Consider the following 18,249-nt stretch of genomic DNA (forward strand, 5'->3'; position numbering starts at 1 on the left):
TTTCCCCCCAGAGTATCTGGCTATTATCTTCTCTTCCTCTTTGGTGGTCAAAATTGCTGGGAACTGCTGCTCACTTTCACTGTGTATTTTTCCTGCTGTTTAATCCCTTGTTCCTAGAAAGTCATTCCCATTTATTTTATTTTATTTTTTTAACTGATGGTAATTTTTGCAGGATTTAGAAAAGAGGAAATCCTCAACTCCATGGAGTGCTTCTCCAGATATAGATGCCAGTGGTGTTTGACACAAAGCCACACCCGTGGCGCTGTTGTCGGGGCGGTTGTGCTGTGATGGTCACGTCTAACACAAGATTTTATTGAGCGTAGATGGATTTGACAATGCTGTTGTCTGTGAGGTGTTTCTTTGGAAAGCTCATTTCTAGGATGTCTTTTGACCAAAGTCAAACTGTCTCTCTGTCCTTTCTCATACCATGTAGTTGACAGGGATGTGCAAGGCAGGACTCTTGAGGAATCACCGTGCCTTTTTGTGTGCAGAATTTCAAGGTTGAACTCTTTGAATTGTTCTGTATCACACTTTTCTTTCTTTCTGGTCTCTCAGAGGAGAAATGTAAGCCTGTCTTATTCTAAACTGCTGATTAGTGTCTGTCAAAAGCAAGCCCTACTAATTGGGAGACACATTAGTTTCTTGTGGGATACCATTTCCTTTTGGATAGAAGCTTGAGAAGGGAAAAAACAGATATGTTGGAACCTTGTGTTTGAACTTGAAGTATCCCTCTGTGATCTTCATTGTTGCAATGTCCCTTTTTATTTCACTCCTGAGACTTCTGTAAATGCTTCTCACTGGTCATTTTGTTGCTGTTTGGGAGGAAGAGGTCTTGGAGCAAGAAATTGTGTAACTACGTCAGTCTGACACTCCTAAAATACTTGTCTTGTTTTCAGGAATACCTTCCCATGGTGCCTCTTGTACACTGGGATACATAAAATCAAGTTTGTTTAGAGGCAGAAGGTAGAGGAGCATACGTGTAGCTAATAATCATAACGTAGTTTTCTACTTGCCAATGTCTCTTTTGGCTGGTGCTATGTTATATCTGTGAAACTAATAATCCTGATACAAAAAACTTCATTTCTGTCTACTTACCAACTCCATTTTTGGCTCCAAATGTTAAGAAAATAAAAATGCTGACAAAGGCAAATGTGGTTTTATTATTCTCATTAGTAAATTAGATATTGGTGTGTTGCAAGCTTCATTTGCAATGATATAAGTGACCACTAAATGTAGTAGCATTTGTGTGTTTATAGTGGTGATTGGTTGGGCTTTTTGGATAGCCAGACTTCGTGTACAACAGTGCTGATTCTGTTAGACACAGCCAGGTCTTGGGAGGGCTGACATACTTTCTACACTTAAATGAATTAAATGTTGAGGAATTAGATTCTTAAAATATGGAAAATTCAGATTTAATCACTTCTTTCTGATAATTAGTTCAGACGTGGATGAGGAATGGCAATGAGTAGTTTAACCTCACGAGTTTCTTTTAGTGGATATAGATAGTTTGATACATTTGTACTTGATAATAGATGACAGCTATGACCTGGGATAAATTACTAATCTTTATCTGAATTGACAGTGCTTGAGGAGAGATGGGCAGAGTGAATCACACTGCTGTATCTGACTTGTGTAAGGAGGTTATACTAAATGACTAATGATTTAATCTTTTTCCCAAAAAAATTTGCTGAAGATGGGGTGGAAAGGAAGAAAGTGGGAAGGGAAGATGAAGTTGTTCTTGTAAATGCTGTGTGATAGCAAAAATGTTTCCACATAATAAATGATAAATAATATTTTTTGTGATTTTTATTTTTCTTCTGTTCAGATTAATGGTGCAATGTAGGAAACCTTTAAAGGTTTCAGATGAACTGGTGCAACAGTATCAGAGTAAAAACCAATACCTAGCAGCAGTAGTGACGGAAGCTGACCAGGAACCTGAAATCGATCCTTACGCCTTTGTTGATGGAGATGTGGAATTCTTATTTCCTGATAGTAAAAAAGATAGGCAGAACATTGAAAGGGAAGCTGGGAAGAAACACAAGGTAAGTAAAAGAGTGAGCATACAAATCTGGGATGAGATTGAAACAAATTGCTTTAATCACCAAGTAGAATTTACATCCTTCTCTGTGTATTTAGAAGTACATTAAAAAAAACTGCATTCTAGCAGAAATGATTGATGAAATTATGCAGTATGCCTCTAACTGTTCCTGAATTTTTGAAGCACACTGGTGGTGCTGTTGCATTGTGGTTTATGGCTTATACTGGGAGAACACTGCTGGATGAGAACACAAATCAAGCTGCCTCAGTAGCCTTTCTGTAGAAACGGGTGATAGCAGGTGCTTGGGGAAGTTGCTTGGACAGTGTGGTTTTGTGGGGGTTTTCTGAGTTGTGGGGTTTTTGGTTTTGGTTGGGTTTTTTTTTTTTTGTGCTTTAGCTGTTACCAATTATATGAGGCTTCTACTTAAAACAAAAGTGCACTTTCCAAAAAAGGAGAAAATATTACTGCCTTAGGAGCTTGTATATGAAATAAATTCGCTTATTAAGACTAGTGGTGTGTGTATGCACTGCTGGTATTGCCAGGCTCATTCAGTAACTAGTATAGTTAATGTATAGCATTTGAGAGCAAGTATTTTTCATTAAGGTGTTGTGGCAAGAATCCACAACTTTTAAAATTTATCCCCAGTGCAAAACCTAGCATTTATGTTCTCATCTGTGCACATCGTCTGTGTGTTGCTAGCACGTTGTTGGCATTCCAAGCTTCCTTCTGCCTGAGCAAGTACCACTAACCAGACCCCCAGACTACACCTTGCTGAGCCAGAAGGCTAATGAGAACCTGATACTTCTGATATGTACAAGAATTCCCATAGGGAGATAAAATGCCCTGCACCTCCCCCAGTTAATTAAAGCTAATTTTTCTACTTTTCTTTTTTTTTTAATAGGCTGAGGATGGGACATCCACTGTTACAGTTTTATCCCATGACGGAGAGGATGCTATGTCTCTATTTAGTCCTTCTGTCAAGCAAGGTAAAGAGGCTTTTTTTTCTTCCTCTTTTAATTGTGCTGTGTTAATGATCTTCTGAATAGCCAATAGATTCCATTAGGCTACTAAGTTTTTATGTTATGGTTTGTATTTCCTTGTCCCTTCAGAACTAGGAATCTACTTGGACCATATTTTTTTTGGTGTACCTTGCAAATAAATGTTGGCTGTAAAATCCAAATGTTATAAAATTGAAGGGACCTCATTTACGTGTAAGATAGTTGAACAGAACTGAGAAGATACTTTTCTTTCTTTTTTTTCATAGCTGTAGAAATAGTTCTTAAGATGTCTTTATTTTTTAAAATTAATATATATTGCCAGTGTTTCTGTAATGTTTGTTTTTCTTTATAGATGCCCAGCGTATTGCTGCTCATGCTCGCACTGCATCAACTAGTCTGTTCCACGAAACAGACTTGGTGGTTTCTTATACTGACCTTGACAATCTCTTCAATTCTGATGAAGATGAACTAACAGTAAGTGATGTGAAAAGAAAAATAAATGGCAGCTCTTAGACAAAAAAAAACCAAACTACAAGGCACAAGTATGTCTCTTTGTGGTTTTGGCATTTTGGGTTTTTTTTTTTTGACATTTGTAGGAGAGGTTGCAAAACATCCATAAAAGCAAGTGCTGTGGCTCCTCTGTAGTAGACGTACTGTTCTGGTTGACTCATATAATAATATTTTTGATACAAACAAGCTTTTGATTTTATATCCTTTCTGTCCAGATGGTATATCCTTCTTGAATATACTTTTAGTATTATAATTTTACAGATTCGAGAGTGGTACTACTGCTCTTTTCCTATGGTCTAGGTTCTGTTTAATCAGTCAATAAAGGTAATACTGAAGCAAGACAAAGACTTCTGAAAGAGAAGAGGCATTTAAATACGTGGATATTCTGCCAAATAAGCTGCTTCATTGCAGCAGCTATTATCTTGGAACAGTTTCTCTTGCAGTCTCCGATGGCTCTGAATCCATTATCTTTCTACTTTAGTACTGTTTGTAATCAGTTGTCTTTCCTGAACTGTGTTTTGCTCCATACCTGATCCTAAATCCCCTTACCCAGACAAAATGCCCATCAACTTTAATGGGAGCTGTAGCTGAGTAAGGGCTGAAGGATCTTAATAGCCATCAAAGGTCTCATTATATAAAGCAAGTGTATTTGCTCTTAAACATAAAGACTTTTATTTTCTATAAACTTTAGTACTGTCTAAACATTGTAAAATATATCTCTTGTTCTTTTAATTTCAACAGCTTTTCTTCCCTGTACCTCTTGTTCCAGGATTTGTGTTTATCTTTTCTATTCCTGTTCATGTGGTAACATCAGTAATGTTAGCATGGCTTTGGGAGTGTGGATGTTTTTTCTGATAGATTGTGGGCAGCCGTATTTAGCTTTTTTTAATATGTCTGCTAACAGGCTGAGAGTTATCTTATAACTGGTCTTTCATTTTAATAGCATCATGATTTGATGGGAGAGCATTCTCTGAGTTACAAGTATGAAGGGAGGACAAGAGTAACCCCAACTACTAGCATTGGACTTCTGATTTATTTTAATTTTTCTTAATATTATACAAAGTCTCAGCTTTGTATGTCTCCTGCTCATGAAATTTCCTGTTAGCAGGAAATATGAACGTGTGTTCATGTCTGAAGTGATTTTATTACAATACTTCTTTTCTTTCCTAGCCTGGATCTAAAAGAACAGTGAATGGCGCTGATGACAAATCCAACTGCAAAGAGACAAAAGCAGGAAATCTAGACCCACTGTCATGCATAAGTAAGCTTTATTTGTTTTTTCTAAATAGAATACTAGCTCTAAATGTTGGATTGCTAATATGTTGTGGGAATTTGGAAACATAAGCTTCATTTGCCCCACTGAAATTTCAAGACAAAGGAAATACTTCCAAATGTATTCATGCTCTAAAGCCTACTTCTAATCTGAAACTAGGCACTGCAGATCTCCATAAAATGTATCCAACTCCACCTTCATTGGAACAACATATTATGGGATTTTCTCCAATGAACATGAATAATAAGGAATATGGAAGTATGGACACTACACTTGGAGGAACAGTACTTGAAGGGAATAGCTCCAGTGTGGGAGCTCAGTTCAGAATTGAAGTAGATGAGGGTTTCTGCAGCCCCAAACCTGCTGAAATAAAGGTAGGTAGTGCTGATAGTCCTGATAAATGTTTATAATGATTGTTGTTTAGTTTATTACTTAATTCTGAAAAGGAACTGTGGGAAATTAAGTACCACTTGTAAATTTTTACATGCATTATGCTGGGGTAGGTGATGCACATTCTAGGAAGTGGTAGGTAATACTTAAGCTTCAAGAAAGAGTAATACATAATTAGCCATTAGTAAGCTGAAGGAATGCATTTTGGTAAGTGTAGTTCATTGTTTTGTGTTGGCATATTGCTTTTTGGAGAACTAGGGGTGGTGTGAATGATGTGTGTATAAATCTACCTTTCTCTTTTGGAGCTGTATCAGGGTTAACTACTGCTTGAACTTAGTCACGTTTTTTTCAGAAGCATTTTAGTTGCTGAAGTGATCTAATTTACATGCTGATTCTTTACCATGTCTAACTTCTAGGATTATTCTTATGTTTATAAACCTGAGAACTGTCAAGCTTTAGTGGGATGTTCCATGTTTGCACCACTGAAGACACTTCCCAGCCAGTGTCTCCCTCCCATCAAACTGCCAGAAGAATGCATTTATCGCCAGAGTTGGACTGTGGGGAAGTTGGATTTACTTCCTCCAGGACCTGCCATGCCGTTCATCAAAGATGGGTATGACTTGTACTGTAAATGTTTAAGCTTTGTAAGATGGTCAGTTATCCACACTATGGGAAGTATCCCGAATTTTGTTTTTTAAACCTGTAATGAGAAATATTTGTAAAGACACACTTTATACAACTGACAAGAGCCTTTAAAAGAACCCTTATGATTAAACTTTACTGTAAGAGATTGTCTCCTCAAATAGCTTCTTAACTGTGCATACATTTTATTCGTTGCCTCGTTTAAAGGTTTCTTGGGGAAGCTTAATGGTACAAGTCCAGTTTTAATAAGTAATGAAGATGGTAACAATCAAGCTAAATGTAAACTTGGGACTTGTTTTTGCAGTGGTGTTGTAGGTACTGTAAGGGCTTAGTAGGTGGTGGTTCTCTTTCTTAAATTATTTTCTTAAGCAGCAGTAATCTCAGCTGTACTGGGACTAGGAAAACATTTGCTTTGATTGGAAGCTATGCCCAGTGTGACATTGTCTGGTAACAGCAGTATTGCAGTTGGCATTTCTGTAATCTGCGTTGGGTTGTGATGGTCTTGTTGGCAGTTCTTCTTGAAGAAAATACTTGTTCCTCTTTCTCTTCTGCATTAGTAGCTGGTTTAAATACATAACCTGCTTGTTGCCTGATCCATTTATTGATAAAATTACATTAATATTAAATCTTGGAGTAAATAATGACATTGCTTCTGTTAGGGTCACATTTCCAGGTGATACTTGCCTTGTGGATCCAGCTGAATCTGCTGTTGATAGACCTGGTATATTTTCTTAGTGTGTGTCAACACAATGTGTAAATAAAACATGAACAAAAAAGGTGTCCTTTAGATTCCATACAACCATGCAAGTTATAATTTATTCTGACCACACTTGTTTCTTGGAAGCTTTTGTGCAAAGGAAAAGACAAAAGGAGGCAGGGAAAGATTCTTTAACAGTGCTGTCAGTGGGAGTCCTGCAAAGTCATTTAGAACAAATGCTCTTGAAGTTCCTCAGGGGATGAAAATCTTGCTGTGGATTATTAAAGACTAGTTAAAAAAAAAGCAAATATTAGCCAGGAAGGTCCTTCTTTAGAAATTTGAGACTTAAACTTCAAAACCAATATGTTGTGTACTTAAAGTATTTCTTTCTTCTTGTGGCTGCTGTTAGTGATGGAAGCGCTATGGATCAAGAGTACGGCCCTGCATACACACCACAGACTCATACTCCGTTTGGGATGCCACCGAGCAGCGCACCTCCCAGTAACAGTGGAGCTGGAATTCTCCCTTCTCCTTCCACCCCTCGTTTCCCAACTCCTAGAACACCAAGGACTCCTCGAACACCTCGTGGAGCTGGTGGACCTGCAAGTGCACAGGGTTCTGTCAAATATGAGAACTCTGATTTATATTCACCAGCTTCCACACCATCGACATGTAGGCCGCTTAATTCTGTTGAACCTGCAACTGTGCCTTCTATTCCAGAGGCACACAGTCTTTATGTGAATCTCATCCTCTCAGAATCTGTAATGAATCTCTTCAAAGACTGTAACTTTGACAGCTGCTGCATATGTGTTTGCAATATGAACATCAAAGGTGCTGATGTTGGAGTTTACATTCCTGATCCAACACAAGAGGCTCAGTATAGATGTACCTGTGGTTTCAGTGCTGTTATGAATAGAAAATTTGGCAACAGTTCTGGACTGTTTCTTGAAGATGAATTGGATATTCTGGGACGTAATACAGAGTGTGGCAAAGAAGCAGAAAAACGCTTTGAAGCTCTCAGAGCTACTTCTGTTGAACATGGCAGTGGAGGACTGAAGGAACCTGAGAAACTGCCTGATGAGCTAATACTGTTGCTGCAGGATCAATGCACCAACTTGTTCTCACCGTTTGGAGCAGCAGATCAAGATTCCATTCCCAAAGTTGGTGCAGTTAACAACGTGGTACGTGTAGAAGAAAGGGATTGTTGCAATGACTGCTACTTGGCCTTGGAACATGGACGGCAGTTCATGGACAATATGTCTGGAGGGAAAGTTGATGAAGCACTTGTGAAAACTACTTGCTTGCACCACTGGTCAAAAAGAAATGGTAAATATTGAATACACCTTCTTTTCTACTTGTCCATCTATGAATTATTTTTTTAAGGGTTCATTATTTGTGTTTTTCCTTCGTGAATATTTGATGCTTAAGACCTGTTTTTCTACCTGCATGCTTGTGTAAATAACCATTCCTTTTCCTTTCTGTGCTGGTACCATACACCAAGCAGACTACCATCAATTGTAAATCCCCAACATAAATTTGAAGTGTCATGTAAGACCACGGTAACTGTCCACAGCGCTTCACTGGGTTTATTCTTTTAAAGCAGCTTTTGGTGACTGCATCTCCCGAGGCTCTGTGGAATGAGTGTACATAGGAAGTGTAGGTGGTTCAAGTGGTGACTGTATTGTCAAGGCTACTGTGGTAGAATTCAGCAAGATTTATGATTCATTTGGCTTCTCCCCCTTCTTTAAGGGGGGACGGTAGTTTAATGGCATGTATGGCAAATAAAGCATTATTGTAGCCTGCACTGTATGTTGGATCTTCCAGAGATCCCTGGATTTTTCCTTCTAGGCCCTGACTAATGATATAGTGTCTCATGGAATACTCTTTATTGGGTGTATTTGCATACTTCTCCTCTCAATAATAGTCTTTTCAAGTAGCAACTCTGGCAGGGTGAACAGTGAAACAGGAAACTCTGACAGCAGTTAGCTGCAATTCATAGTTGTTAATGAGGATGAGGAGGACTCACAATAAAACACAGCTAAGTTTCTGTGGGTCAGTGGGGGATTAAGGTTAAAAGCCCAGACTACAGATAAGTCAATATTTTCAGGCACCCAGGAGAAGACTCAGTATTACTGTGACCTTGGTATTTAGGATAAGAAGATGTACAGATACTTAAAAATGGAAGGCAATGAAATTATAGCCATATCAAATTGTGTGTCAGCTTTTTATTCTTGTATGCTGCACATCAGATGGCATAGTGGTGGCAAGCTGATGAAATGGGCTGTGACTGTTTGAGGCTTCCCTCAACTTCTATGAAGTGAGCACTGGGTGGCAGTCTGCTTAACCCTCCTTTACTTGGAGGGGAAATCCTGTAGTTTAAGGGTTGTACAACTTGTTTGGTTTTAATTTTTATTTTATTTCCCCTTAGTTTAAATCATAAGATGGTAAAGCTTTCAACAGGGGAAAAAAGCTCTACAGAAAAAAGAAAAATTAAAAAATTCCATCTGTGTTTTTTATAAGGGACTGAGAGGGGAAGAGGGGGAACTCTACATCTGTGTGCTGAACTTCTGTATCATGGCCTTTGGGTAACCTGCATGTATATTTCAGAAGAGAGCGACTCTGTGTAAAATCAAGGTGGTTTAGGATTCTGGGTTGTTTGTGGAGAGCTTTATTTTATCCTGTTGTTGCAGTAGGCCTTGACTTACAATTTTTTTTTTTTTGTCCTTTCAGTGGTGGATGTGAGCATGCAGTGTTCCCAGGACATCCTTCGTATGCTCCTCTCACTCCAGCCAGTTCTTCAGGATGCAATTCAGAAGAAGCGCACGGTCCGGTCGTGGGGTGTGCAAGGTCCCCTCACGTGGCAGCAGTTCCACAAAATGGCTGGCAGAGGCTCTTACGGTAAACGGCTGCGTTAGACTCCTGGCTGTTAATCTCTACTTGATCCAGCCACCAAACCTCAGTGTCTGGATGTTGTTCAGCTTATTGGAATTCTAAAGAGCATTTGACCTTTCTTTAAACTAACAAGAGCTATTAGACAGGGGAGAATTCTTCTCTTCAAAAACACAGGAAATATTTATATTCCTTTAAAACAGTGAATGAATTAGATACGTGTATTTAAAATTAACAGCTTCAGTGGCACTGTTTATATACACTTGACACTTCTCCAAATGAAGGACTGAAATTGCAAAGATGGATTTCATGTTAAAAACAGTAATTGCTCTGGTGTTCTTTTTTTTTACTCAAAAGGATTACTCCACTTTAATTACTCTAAAAATAGTGTAGTTAAAAATACTAGCTTTGAAATGCTTGAAAAAGTGTGCTTTATTGCTCACTAGTTTCAGAACTATGTTGAAGATCTGAGGTTATCCAGTGTGTTGTCTGTGTTAAATATTTGGAGTGGCCAATACACGATGCACGTTTACAGATACGAGGTAATTTTTGTGCACTCAAGATCTAAACTGACTTAATTAACATATGAGATTGATTTACCACTATGTAGAAGAGTGACCTTTCACCAGCAGATTTTTTTTTAGCTATATTTAGAACATGGTAATAATACATTTAGGGTACATGTAAATGCATGTGTTTTAAGGTTTTTTTTCCTTCTGTGGTTCTTTACATCTCTGCTTAGACTGTTTACATTTCTTCCTCCCTCTTCTTGATCACTCCATGGAGAAAGCTTCTTGGATGGTAAAGATCTGTTCCTGATTGTCTGTATACTGATAGAAATATTAAACAACTGTGGAACTTCTATTGAGGCCCTGATAGATTCAATATAAAAATAATTAGTTGGTGCGTTTTAGCAGAGGCTTGGATCATACATGCAGGTTTTTATTTTGAACCTGTTAAAATAAGAACTATTCTGTTTATAAGCAGTGCTACTTCCTGTTAGGTGCTGGGAACACCAGTGTTTTTTCAGTTCACATTTCCTAGAAGCCGGGTGATAATTATAAGCTTTCTGCTTAATATATTGGAAAATGTGTCTTGCTTTTCCAGGAACTGATGAGTCCCCGGAACCACTGCCAATCCCAACATTTTTGTTGGGATATGATTATGATTTTCTGGTGCTGTCTCCATTTGCTTTGCCGTATTGGGAGAGGCTGATGTTGGAACCTTACGGATCTCAAAGAGATGTTGCTTATGTTGTAGTGTGCCCTGAGAATGAGGCTCTGCTGAATGGAGCAAAAAGCTTCTTTAGGGATCTGACTGCAATATACGAGGTACATTATTTATGGCAGTTAGCAGTGAAATGGATTTTTGAAAGATTGTTTCTAATACATAGTCATAACTACTTATCAGGCTTGTCTCAGATGATACAAAGGCTTGCACAGAATGTTGTCTTGGAAAGCTGCTAGAAGGGATTTTAGGAATGGGCCCTTGGAAGATAAGGGTTGCTCATGCTGCTCTCCATTCCTTTTAGTAATAGCTGTTTTGAGAGTCTTTCTCGAATAAACGCCACTCAGTGGTAAAACTCTGTATTACCGTTTTAATTGTTTTAGCTACATTTAATTAATTAATTAAATGCATATATTACTTGGATTGTGATTAGAGCAGATGACATATCAACCTGTTTTTCTGGCATTTAGTAAAGGCTGAAAATTAACTACAAAATCACTGCTAAATATTTCATGCTTGTATAGGATTCTAGATTTAAATGTTACTTTGTAATATCATAACTAAGCTATGAGTTCTGTCTTTATATACATGCTCCTTTATGTGATATTTAACAGTTTTTAAGGCTTACAAGTTCCTTATCTTGCATCTCTTCTATCTTCTTTGCAGTCATGCAGGCTTGGTCAGCACAGACCTATCTGTAAGTTATTGCCTGATGGGATCATGAGGGTTGGACCTACTGCTTCAAAGAAACTTTCTGAGAAGTTGGTCACAGAATGGTTCTCACAGACAGCTAATGCCAACAATGAAGCATTTTCCAAACTCAAACTATACGCCCAAGTTTGCAGATACGAGCTGGGTATGAATATTTTTGTGTGTTTCTAATTTCATACAATTACCACTTCCTCCATTCCAGTAGAAGAGAAGAAATCATTGCATTTATTCATTGAGTCTTATTGTTTGTTGTAGTTTTCTGGCTTTGAACTTGGGGGAAAACAAAATCCAAACTCCCCTCTATTTAGACAGGTGCCAAAATGGCTTCTTTTCATCTAGCAGTATCTTTAGGGAATGTCAGTGTTCCTGCCTGTCTCTGACTTTGGTTGGCTTTTTATATTGGTGACTTAGATTCTGAAGCAGTGACTTCAAGCAGTTCAACATGGCTGAAAAAGAATTATTTTAAAAATAGGTTTCTGGATATTTTTGAGAGAGTCTTATGGGAGTACTAGAATTTGAAAATTTAATACAGGTATTTTAATTTGAGAGGTAAAATGTATGCTAAGGGTTTGCTCTCTGTTCTGCTAAAGCTATAGACTCAGAAAGATGAAGTATGCTTAAAAACAACTGCAATATAAAATGTTTGCCTTTTTTCTGGTTTTAGGTCCTTATCTAGCTTCTCAGCCTTTGGACAATTCTTTACTTTCCCAAACAAATCTGGTCCCTCCCTCCAGCCAGCCAGCCTCTGCTCTGCCCCCAGTGACAGCTAACACTGGAAATCCCAACACTCCATCATCTGCTCCTGCAGCTCCCACCAGTAGCACTATGACAGTGACATCAAACAGTGCCATGTCTTCTGCAGCTACTACAGCTAATTCAACATTGACTACCACTGCCCCATCATCCTCTACTGCCAGTATAGGCAGTGGGATCCCAACAAGCAAGCCTTCTTCATTTCCGCCTTTTAGCAGTATGAACAATACCACTTCTGCCTCCCTGCCCACTCAGGCTGCAACAGTCCAAAATGGGCAAACAGGAGGACAGCAGCAACAGCCAACACTGCAAACAGCAGGGATGTCTGGAGACACGACTTCAGTGCCTGCACAGCCCCATCCAGAGGTTTCTGAAAGGTAATGAACTGCTGAGGCAAACCTACTTTGGCTAAAAAAAAAACCCAAAACTCCTCAGCTCAACTAATGTGAACCACTAACACCACTCTTGTCCCCTCAATAAAAATCCTATACTTCTTTTCCAGTCACAAGGATGCTTTTTAGGGAGAATGAGAGTTCATTCTCATTTCAGTTCATGTCAGAGCTGAATTTTTTCGTTCCAGTCTCTGCTGCAATTCTAATTACATCTCAGTGTCTGCTGTGCTACAAAAATAAACCTTCTCTTTTTGTCTTCTCTCTCTAAAGAAATAAAATTCACCGAACTACTCACTTCTGTATTTTAGGGCAGGGTGATAGGCAATTGGCACCATCTTAAAAGTTCTACTTTCTATTATCAAAGTGATAGTAGTAAAGACAGCTCTTACTGAGAGACTGACCTGTAGGTGTTCTTGTTGCCCAGTTGAAGCAATAGTACTATGTGCTGTTGAGCTTCTGTAATAAAGAAGGCTAAAGAAAAGACACACAATACTGAGTTGCTGATAAACTCATATATAAAAATTAAACAAAAAGACTGTTTCTTACACCACAGTTGACTCAAAGGTCTTTCAGATTAATATTTGACAATTTGATCTTAGTTTTAAAGTAAAAATAAATAATGATAAAACTCAGCTTTTTGTAACTGGTTTCAAAATTTCATTTGCAGCACTATGGATCGTGATAAAGTTGGAGTCCCTACAGATGGAGATTCACATGCTATCACCTATCCACCTGCAATTGTAGTTTACATAATTGATCCTTTTACATATGAAAAAAAGGATGAGAACAGTAGCTCATCTAGTTTGTGGACACTTGGACTTCTGCGCTGCTTTCTAGAGATGGTTCAGGTTCTTCCTCCTAACATCAAGAATATAATTTCTGTGCAGGTGAGCCAACATTTATAGAAACATGCTGAACAAAGTAGCTTTGGCTGTGTTTTGGGGGTGATAACGCCCTCAAGGTGAAAGTTTCATTTGCTTTGGAAACATTACTTAAAGTTCTACAACTGTTAAATCATTAAGATTATAGTTTTTAGAGCAGTTTGGGTGTTATTAACCAAAGCCAAATGCTGTAATAGATTCCAAACTCATCAGTGTTATCTCTGAGGAAACGAAGTGGCCCACTTCAGTCATGAGTAAAGTATGGGCAAGCTGCTTGTGCCATCACTGGAATCTGTGCTGCCAGCCTGACCCTGCTGGGCTTTAGACAGTGCTTCTTCCTGATAGACATCCAATGATAATGCTGTCAGCAGCGGCAAAACTAGTTAACAGAGGGCATCTTTTTGGAGGAATCAGTAAAAATTCTGTAGAAAATTTCAGTGAGAATTATTGCTTAAAGTCCCACATAGATTTGAAAGAAGTAGCAGGAGATATCCAAGAACCAGAGAAACTTGATTGCAAAGTAAAATTTTAACAGCAGTGTACCCAAATACTATCTCAAAAGCCATTTAATCTAATTATTGTTTTTTCCCCTGTAATCTGTTCTAGATTGTCCCATGTCAGTACCTTCTACAACCTGTGAAACATGAAGACCGGCAGATTTACACTCAGCATCTAAAATCTTTGGCATTTTCAGCTTTTACTCAGTGTCGGAGACCTCTTCCAACTTCCACCAACGTGAAAACGTTAACTGGCTTTGGCCCAGGTTTGGCCATGGAAACTGCTCTTAAGAGCCCCGATGTGAGTGTTGTTAATGTGGTTGTGTAAATACACAGATCAGAGAAATGTCTCTGTTTATTAAATCACTGATGTCTCTCACGTTAGCTAACTAGAGTTCTTAGGAATAATTGCTTCCTGAAAGTTCATTATCTCTTCTGTCATCTTTATAGAGACCTGAGTGTATTCGACTGTACACCCCTCCTTTTATACTGGCTCCTGTAAAGGACAAGCAAACAGAACTAGGAGAAACTTTTGGAGAAGCTGGCCAGAAGTATAACGTACTTTTCGTAGGCTACTGTTTGTCTCATGATCAAAGGTGGCTTCTTGCATCCTGTACAGATCTTTATGGAGAACAGTTAGAAACTTGCATAATTAATATTGATGTACCAAACAGGTAAGAACAAAACTGTTACATTAATTTTTAGAATGTATGTCTTCTTTCATTCCCCTGAAGAATTAGTTTGTTTATGATTTTGTAAGAATATCTCTGACTTTTGAAGACTTGCTATATTGCAAAACTAGCTAAAGCAAATTGATATTTTCTTTATTATGTGCATATTGTTTTGAGTTAAATTTCTAGGAGAACATTACTTGGTTTCATGTGATTCTTGAGTGGTTTTGTATGTGTGTTCATACTCCCACACACACACCCAGTTACTGGCTTTTGATCTCTGCATTAGAATGTAATTAATTAAAAAAAAAACAACTAAACTGAAGTTGCAATCGATGTACTACAATACTGACATTCTTGGGTTCAGATTAATACAAATAAGAAGTTCCAAACATGGCAATAAAAACTTGTTGCAGATGGGTTCTAGCTTTGTTTTCCCTTCTTGATTTCAGAGCTCGCAGGAAAAAGGGCTCTGCCCGCAGACTTGGTCTTCAGAAACTCTGGGAATGGTGCTTGGGACTTGTGCAGATGAGTTCTTTGCCGTGGAGGGTTGTAATAGGCCGTTTAGGAAGAATAGGACATGGGGAATTAAAAGGTAACATCAGCTTTTTTGAGAGTCTAAAATATGATTTGAAGCTTTCATTTTTCAATAATGCAAAGTGACTGTCCCTATTTCTGGAAGAAAACCTAAATAATTTCAGAATTCCTTTGTGTATTTGAAATGTAATGGATGTGCAGTTTGCACCATGTGCTGTTCTATGTAAAATATGTGTTCTGCAACACACAATATTCTTCCAGATAAACCTATATCCTTTATGTCCTCAGACTGGAGTTGTTTGCTGAGTCGCCGAAACCTTCAGTCCCTTAGTAAGAGACTGAAAGACATGTGCAGAATGTGTGGTATCTCTGCTGCAGACTCTCCCAGCATTCTCAGTGCTTGTTTGGTGGCAATGGAACCACAGGGATCCTTCATTATTATGCCAGGTATTTGAGACACTCTCTCCTCCTCTTTTTTGACAAAGAAACTAATAGATTTGATTTAGCAAAAACTAAGGAAATACTTGATTTCTCTTCCACAGATTCTGTATCGACCGGCTCTGTATTTGGACGCAGCACCACTTTAAATATGCAGACGTCTCAGCTGAATACCCCCCAGGACACATCATGCACTCACATACTTGTGTTTCCCACTTCTGCATCTGTGCAAGTAGCATCGTCAACTTACACCACTGAAAACTTGGATCTGGCCTTTAACACAAACAATGGTTAGTAGATTGGATTTATCCTTGTTGAGCCACCCAAAAAACTCCTCGTCACTACCCCTCTAGTAAGACTGTTTATTCTAACGATCCACACGATCGATATGGAGAATCACTTGATTTCAGAATGTGTTGTGATATCCTGTATGTCAGCAAACTATAAAAACTGACTGATCTTGTTCTTTTTCAAGATGGAGCAGATGGAATGGGAATCTTTGACTTGTTAGACACTGGAGATGATCTTGATCCTGATATCATAAATATTCTTCCTGCATCCCCTACTGGATCCCCTGTACATTCTCCAGGGTCCCACTACCCCCATGGAGGTGATATGGGCAAGGTAACTATTAAATACAGTTATGGTGTGTGTGTGTGTGTGTGTTTGTTTTGGTTTTTTCCATCTGCTAATTTCCTTTTGTGGAATGAAAGGTTCCTATGAAATGTTTTGAATCAATTGGATATTGAATTGTCTTTGTAAGATTCATGTAATGCTTGGATATTTCAAAATGCTGAGTGCTTTGAAATAACTTGAAGATAACTTCTGTTAAATTTGTGCTCTCCTAAAGTTAAACCATTGCCTCTTGTTTTACAGGGTCAAGGTACAGATCGATTGCTTTCAACAGAATCTCACGATGAAGTAACAAATATACTGCAGCAGCCATTGGCCCTTGGTTATTTTGTGTCAACTGCCAAAGCAGGTCCATTGCCTGACTGGTTTTGGTCGGCGTGTCCTCAAGCACAAAATCAGTGTCCCTTGTTTCTTAAGGTACCGTAACTTCAGGCTGTACAGCTGTCTTCGGGGACAGTCTGTCATAGAAAGTTGTGCAGGGATCTGAATTATGAGATCTCTTGTGTTTAAAAGAATGGTGGTGCATGTCTCCTGGCATACGTCTGCTTTTGCTTCAAGAGAGATTGGGTTTTAAGTTTTTGAGCTTTGACTTTTTATGTTCACATTTTTTAACGGAAGAAAAATGATTAATGGAAGTAGCAAATGTTCTGAAGGATTCCACTCTTCTGATGGGTTTCTTCACAGTAGTCCAGAGTCCTTTCTGATTCTGGTTTTTCTGCTACAGAATTTTGTAAGCATAGGTTGAGTTTCTAGACAGGTCTCTGGTTAATGTTTGACTCCCGTGGGGGCCGGTGACAGAGAAGGAAGTACGCAAGTGTAATGTAATATCTCTTTACACTGGGTTAAAAAAAAAAAATCTCTTTATGCATTGCACAAAGCATAAAAGCGAAGTTTTCCATGTTGGCTGTTGCCAAGTGATAGCCATTGTATCATCTGTCTGGATTTTGTCTGATCCCCTTATCTTTTTACGACACAACCAAGACATACTTGGCACATTTAAGGCTATACATTAGTATACAGAGAAACTTTCTGTATTAGTATTACTCACTTTTGACTCAAATTAGGAACTCTAATACTATGCTCTATTTTCTAATGATACAGATATATCTTCTTCAGCCTTATTTGTGTCTGGATTAGCAGTTCCTCTTGGCCTAAGCTTAGCTGTGGCTTTGGTAGAAGACTTTTTTTTGAATAGAGGATTTATTATTTACCCTAAGCAGCTCTATATATGGAATATAAATAGACCAGTCTTATGGAAAGCAACTGAACTTCCAAGTCTGCATGTTACTAGACATCTTGGGCCACTTAAGTTGCTTTTTTTAATGATCACTTAATGTAGCAAAGGTATTAAAAAAAAAAATAATATATATATATATATGTTACACTACTAGCACTATGCTTTTAGGAGAGATCTGCATGCATTTCCTTTATATTCTGATAATTCCTGAACTTGTTGATGGCCTAAGGATAAGATTTGTTTTGGCTTCTGTGTCAGAGAATAGAAGGTGACTGTGAGGTACAAGTCAACAATACAGAGGGAAGAAAACCCGCTGTGGTTGAATCAGGCAGTAATTGCTGGCATCTTTCCTCCTTTCTCAGGCCTCTTTGCACCTCCACGTGCCTTCAGTGCAATCAGACGAGCTACTCCACAGTAAACACTCCCATCCACTTGATTCTAATCAAACTTCTGATGTGCTCAGGTATTTATGATTGATCACTTGCAAAAGATACTGTGCATTTCATTTTTAATACTGCTGCAGCAAAGGTAAATATGTTTGTTTTTCTTGCTGTTAGATTTTCTCTGCTGCAGATATCCTTAGTACATCAGAGAGACAGTATAAATTGCTGTGTTGTGAGTGATTAAAAGATGACTTTATCACAGAACAGTGCAATTAAAATCAAACATCTCTAAAAGCCCTTCGTTGTCAGTGTTGATTAAAACTGAAAATACTTGAAAGACAATTAATTCCTCAAGCTACAAGAGACTTTGAGGTGTGACACAGAAGATGGTGTGGAAATGAGTAGAAGATAGTTCTAGTTAAGCTAGAATCTTGCACGGCAGTCTTGTGGAA

The 18,249-nt window shown here is 38.3% G+C and overlaps 1 protein-coding gene across 1 annotated transcript; it reads left to right on the forward strand.

Moving 5' to 3' along the window:
• Nucleotides 1-1,825: 1,825 nt before the first annotated feature.
• Nucleotides 1,826-17,877, forward strand: MED13 (mediator complex subunit 13; the record flags this gene model as incomplete). Its single annotated transcript, XM_010165606.1, has 20 exons — nucleotides 1,826-2,042; nucleotides 2,940-3,024; nucleotides 3,389-3,510; nucleotides 4,717-4,807; nucleotides 4,979-5,193; nucleotides 5,626-5,822; nucleotides 6,958-7,874; nucleotides 9,279-9,446; nucleotides 10,545-10,768; nucleotides 11,331-11,520; nucleotides 12,040-12,505; nucleotides 13,188-13,407; nucleotides 14,008-14,199; nucleotides 14,349-14,572; nucleotides 15,022-15,164; nucleotides 15,395-15,553; nucleotides 15,649-15,834; nucleotides 16,020-16,168; nucleotides 16,421-16,594; nucleotides 17,777-17,877. Coding segments are annotated over 20 exons (4,440 nt in total), but the record flags the coding sequence as incomplete, so codon positions are not given.
• Nucleotides 17,878-18,249: the final 372 nt, after the last annotated feature.

This window comes from Antrostomus carolinensis, unplaced genomic scaffold (genome assembly GCF_000700745.2).
Source record: "Antrostomus carolinensis isolate BGI_N321 unplaced genomic scaffold, ASM70074v2 Scaffold36013, whole genome shotgun sequence".
NCBI lineage: Eukaryota > Metazoa > Chordata > Aves > Caprimulgiformes > Caprimulgidae > Antrostomus > Antrostomus carolinensis.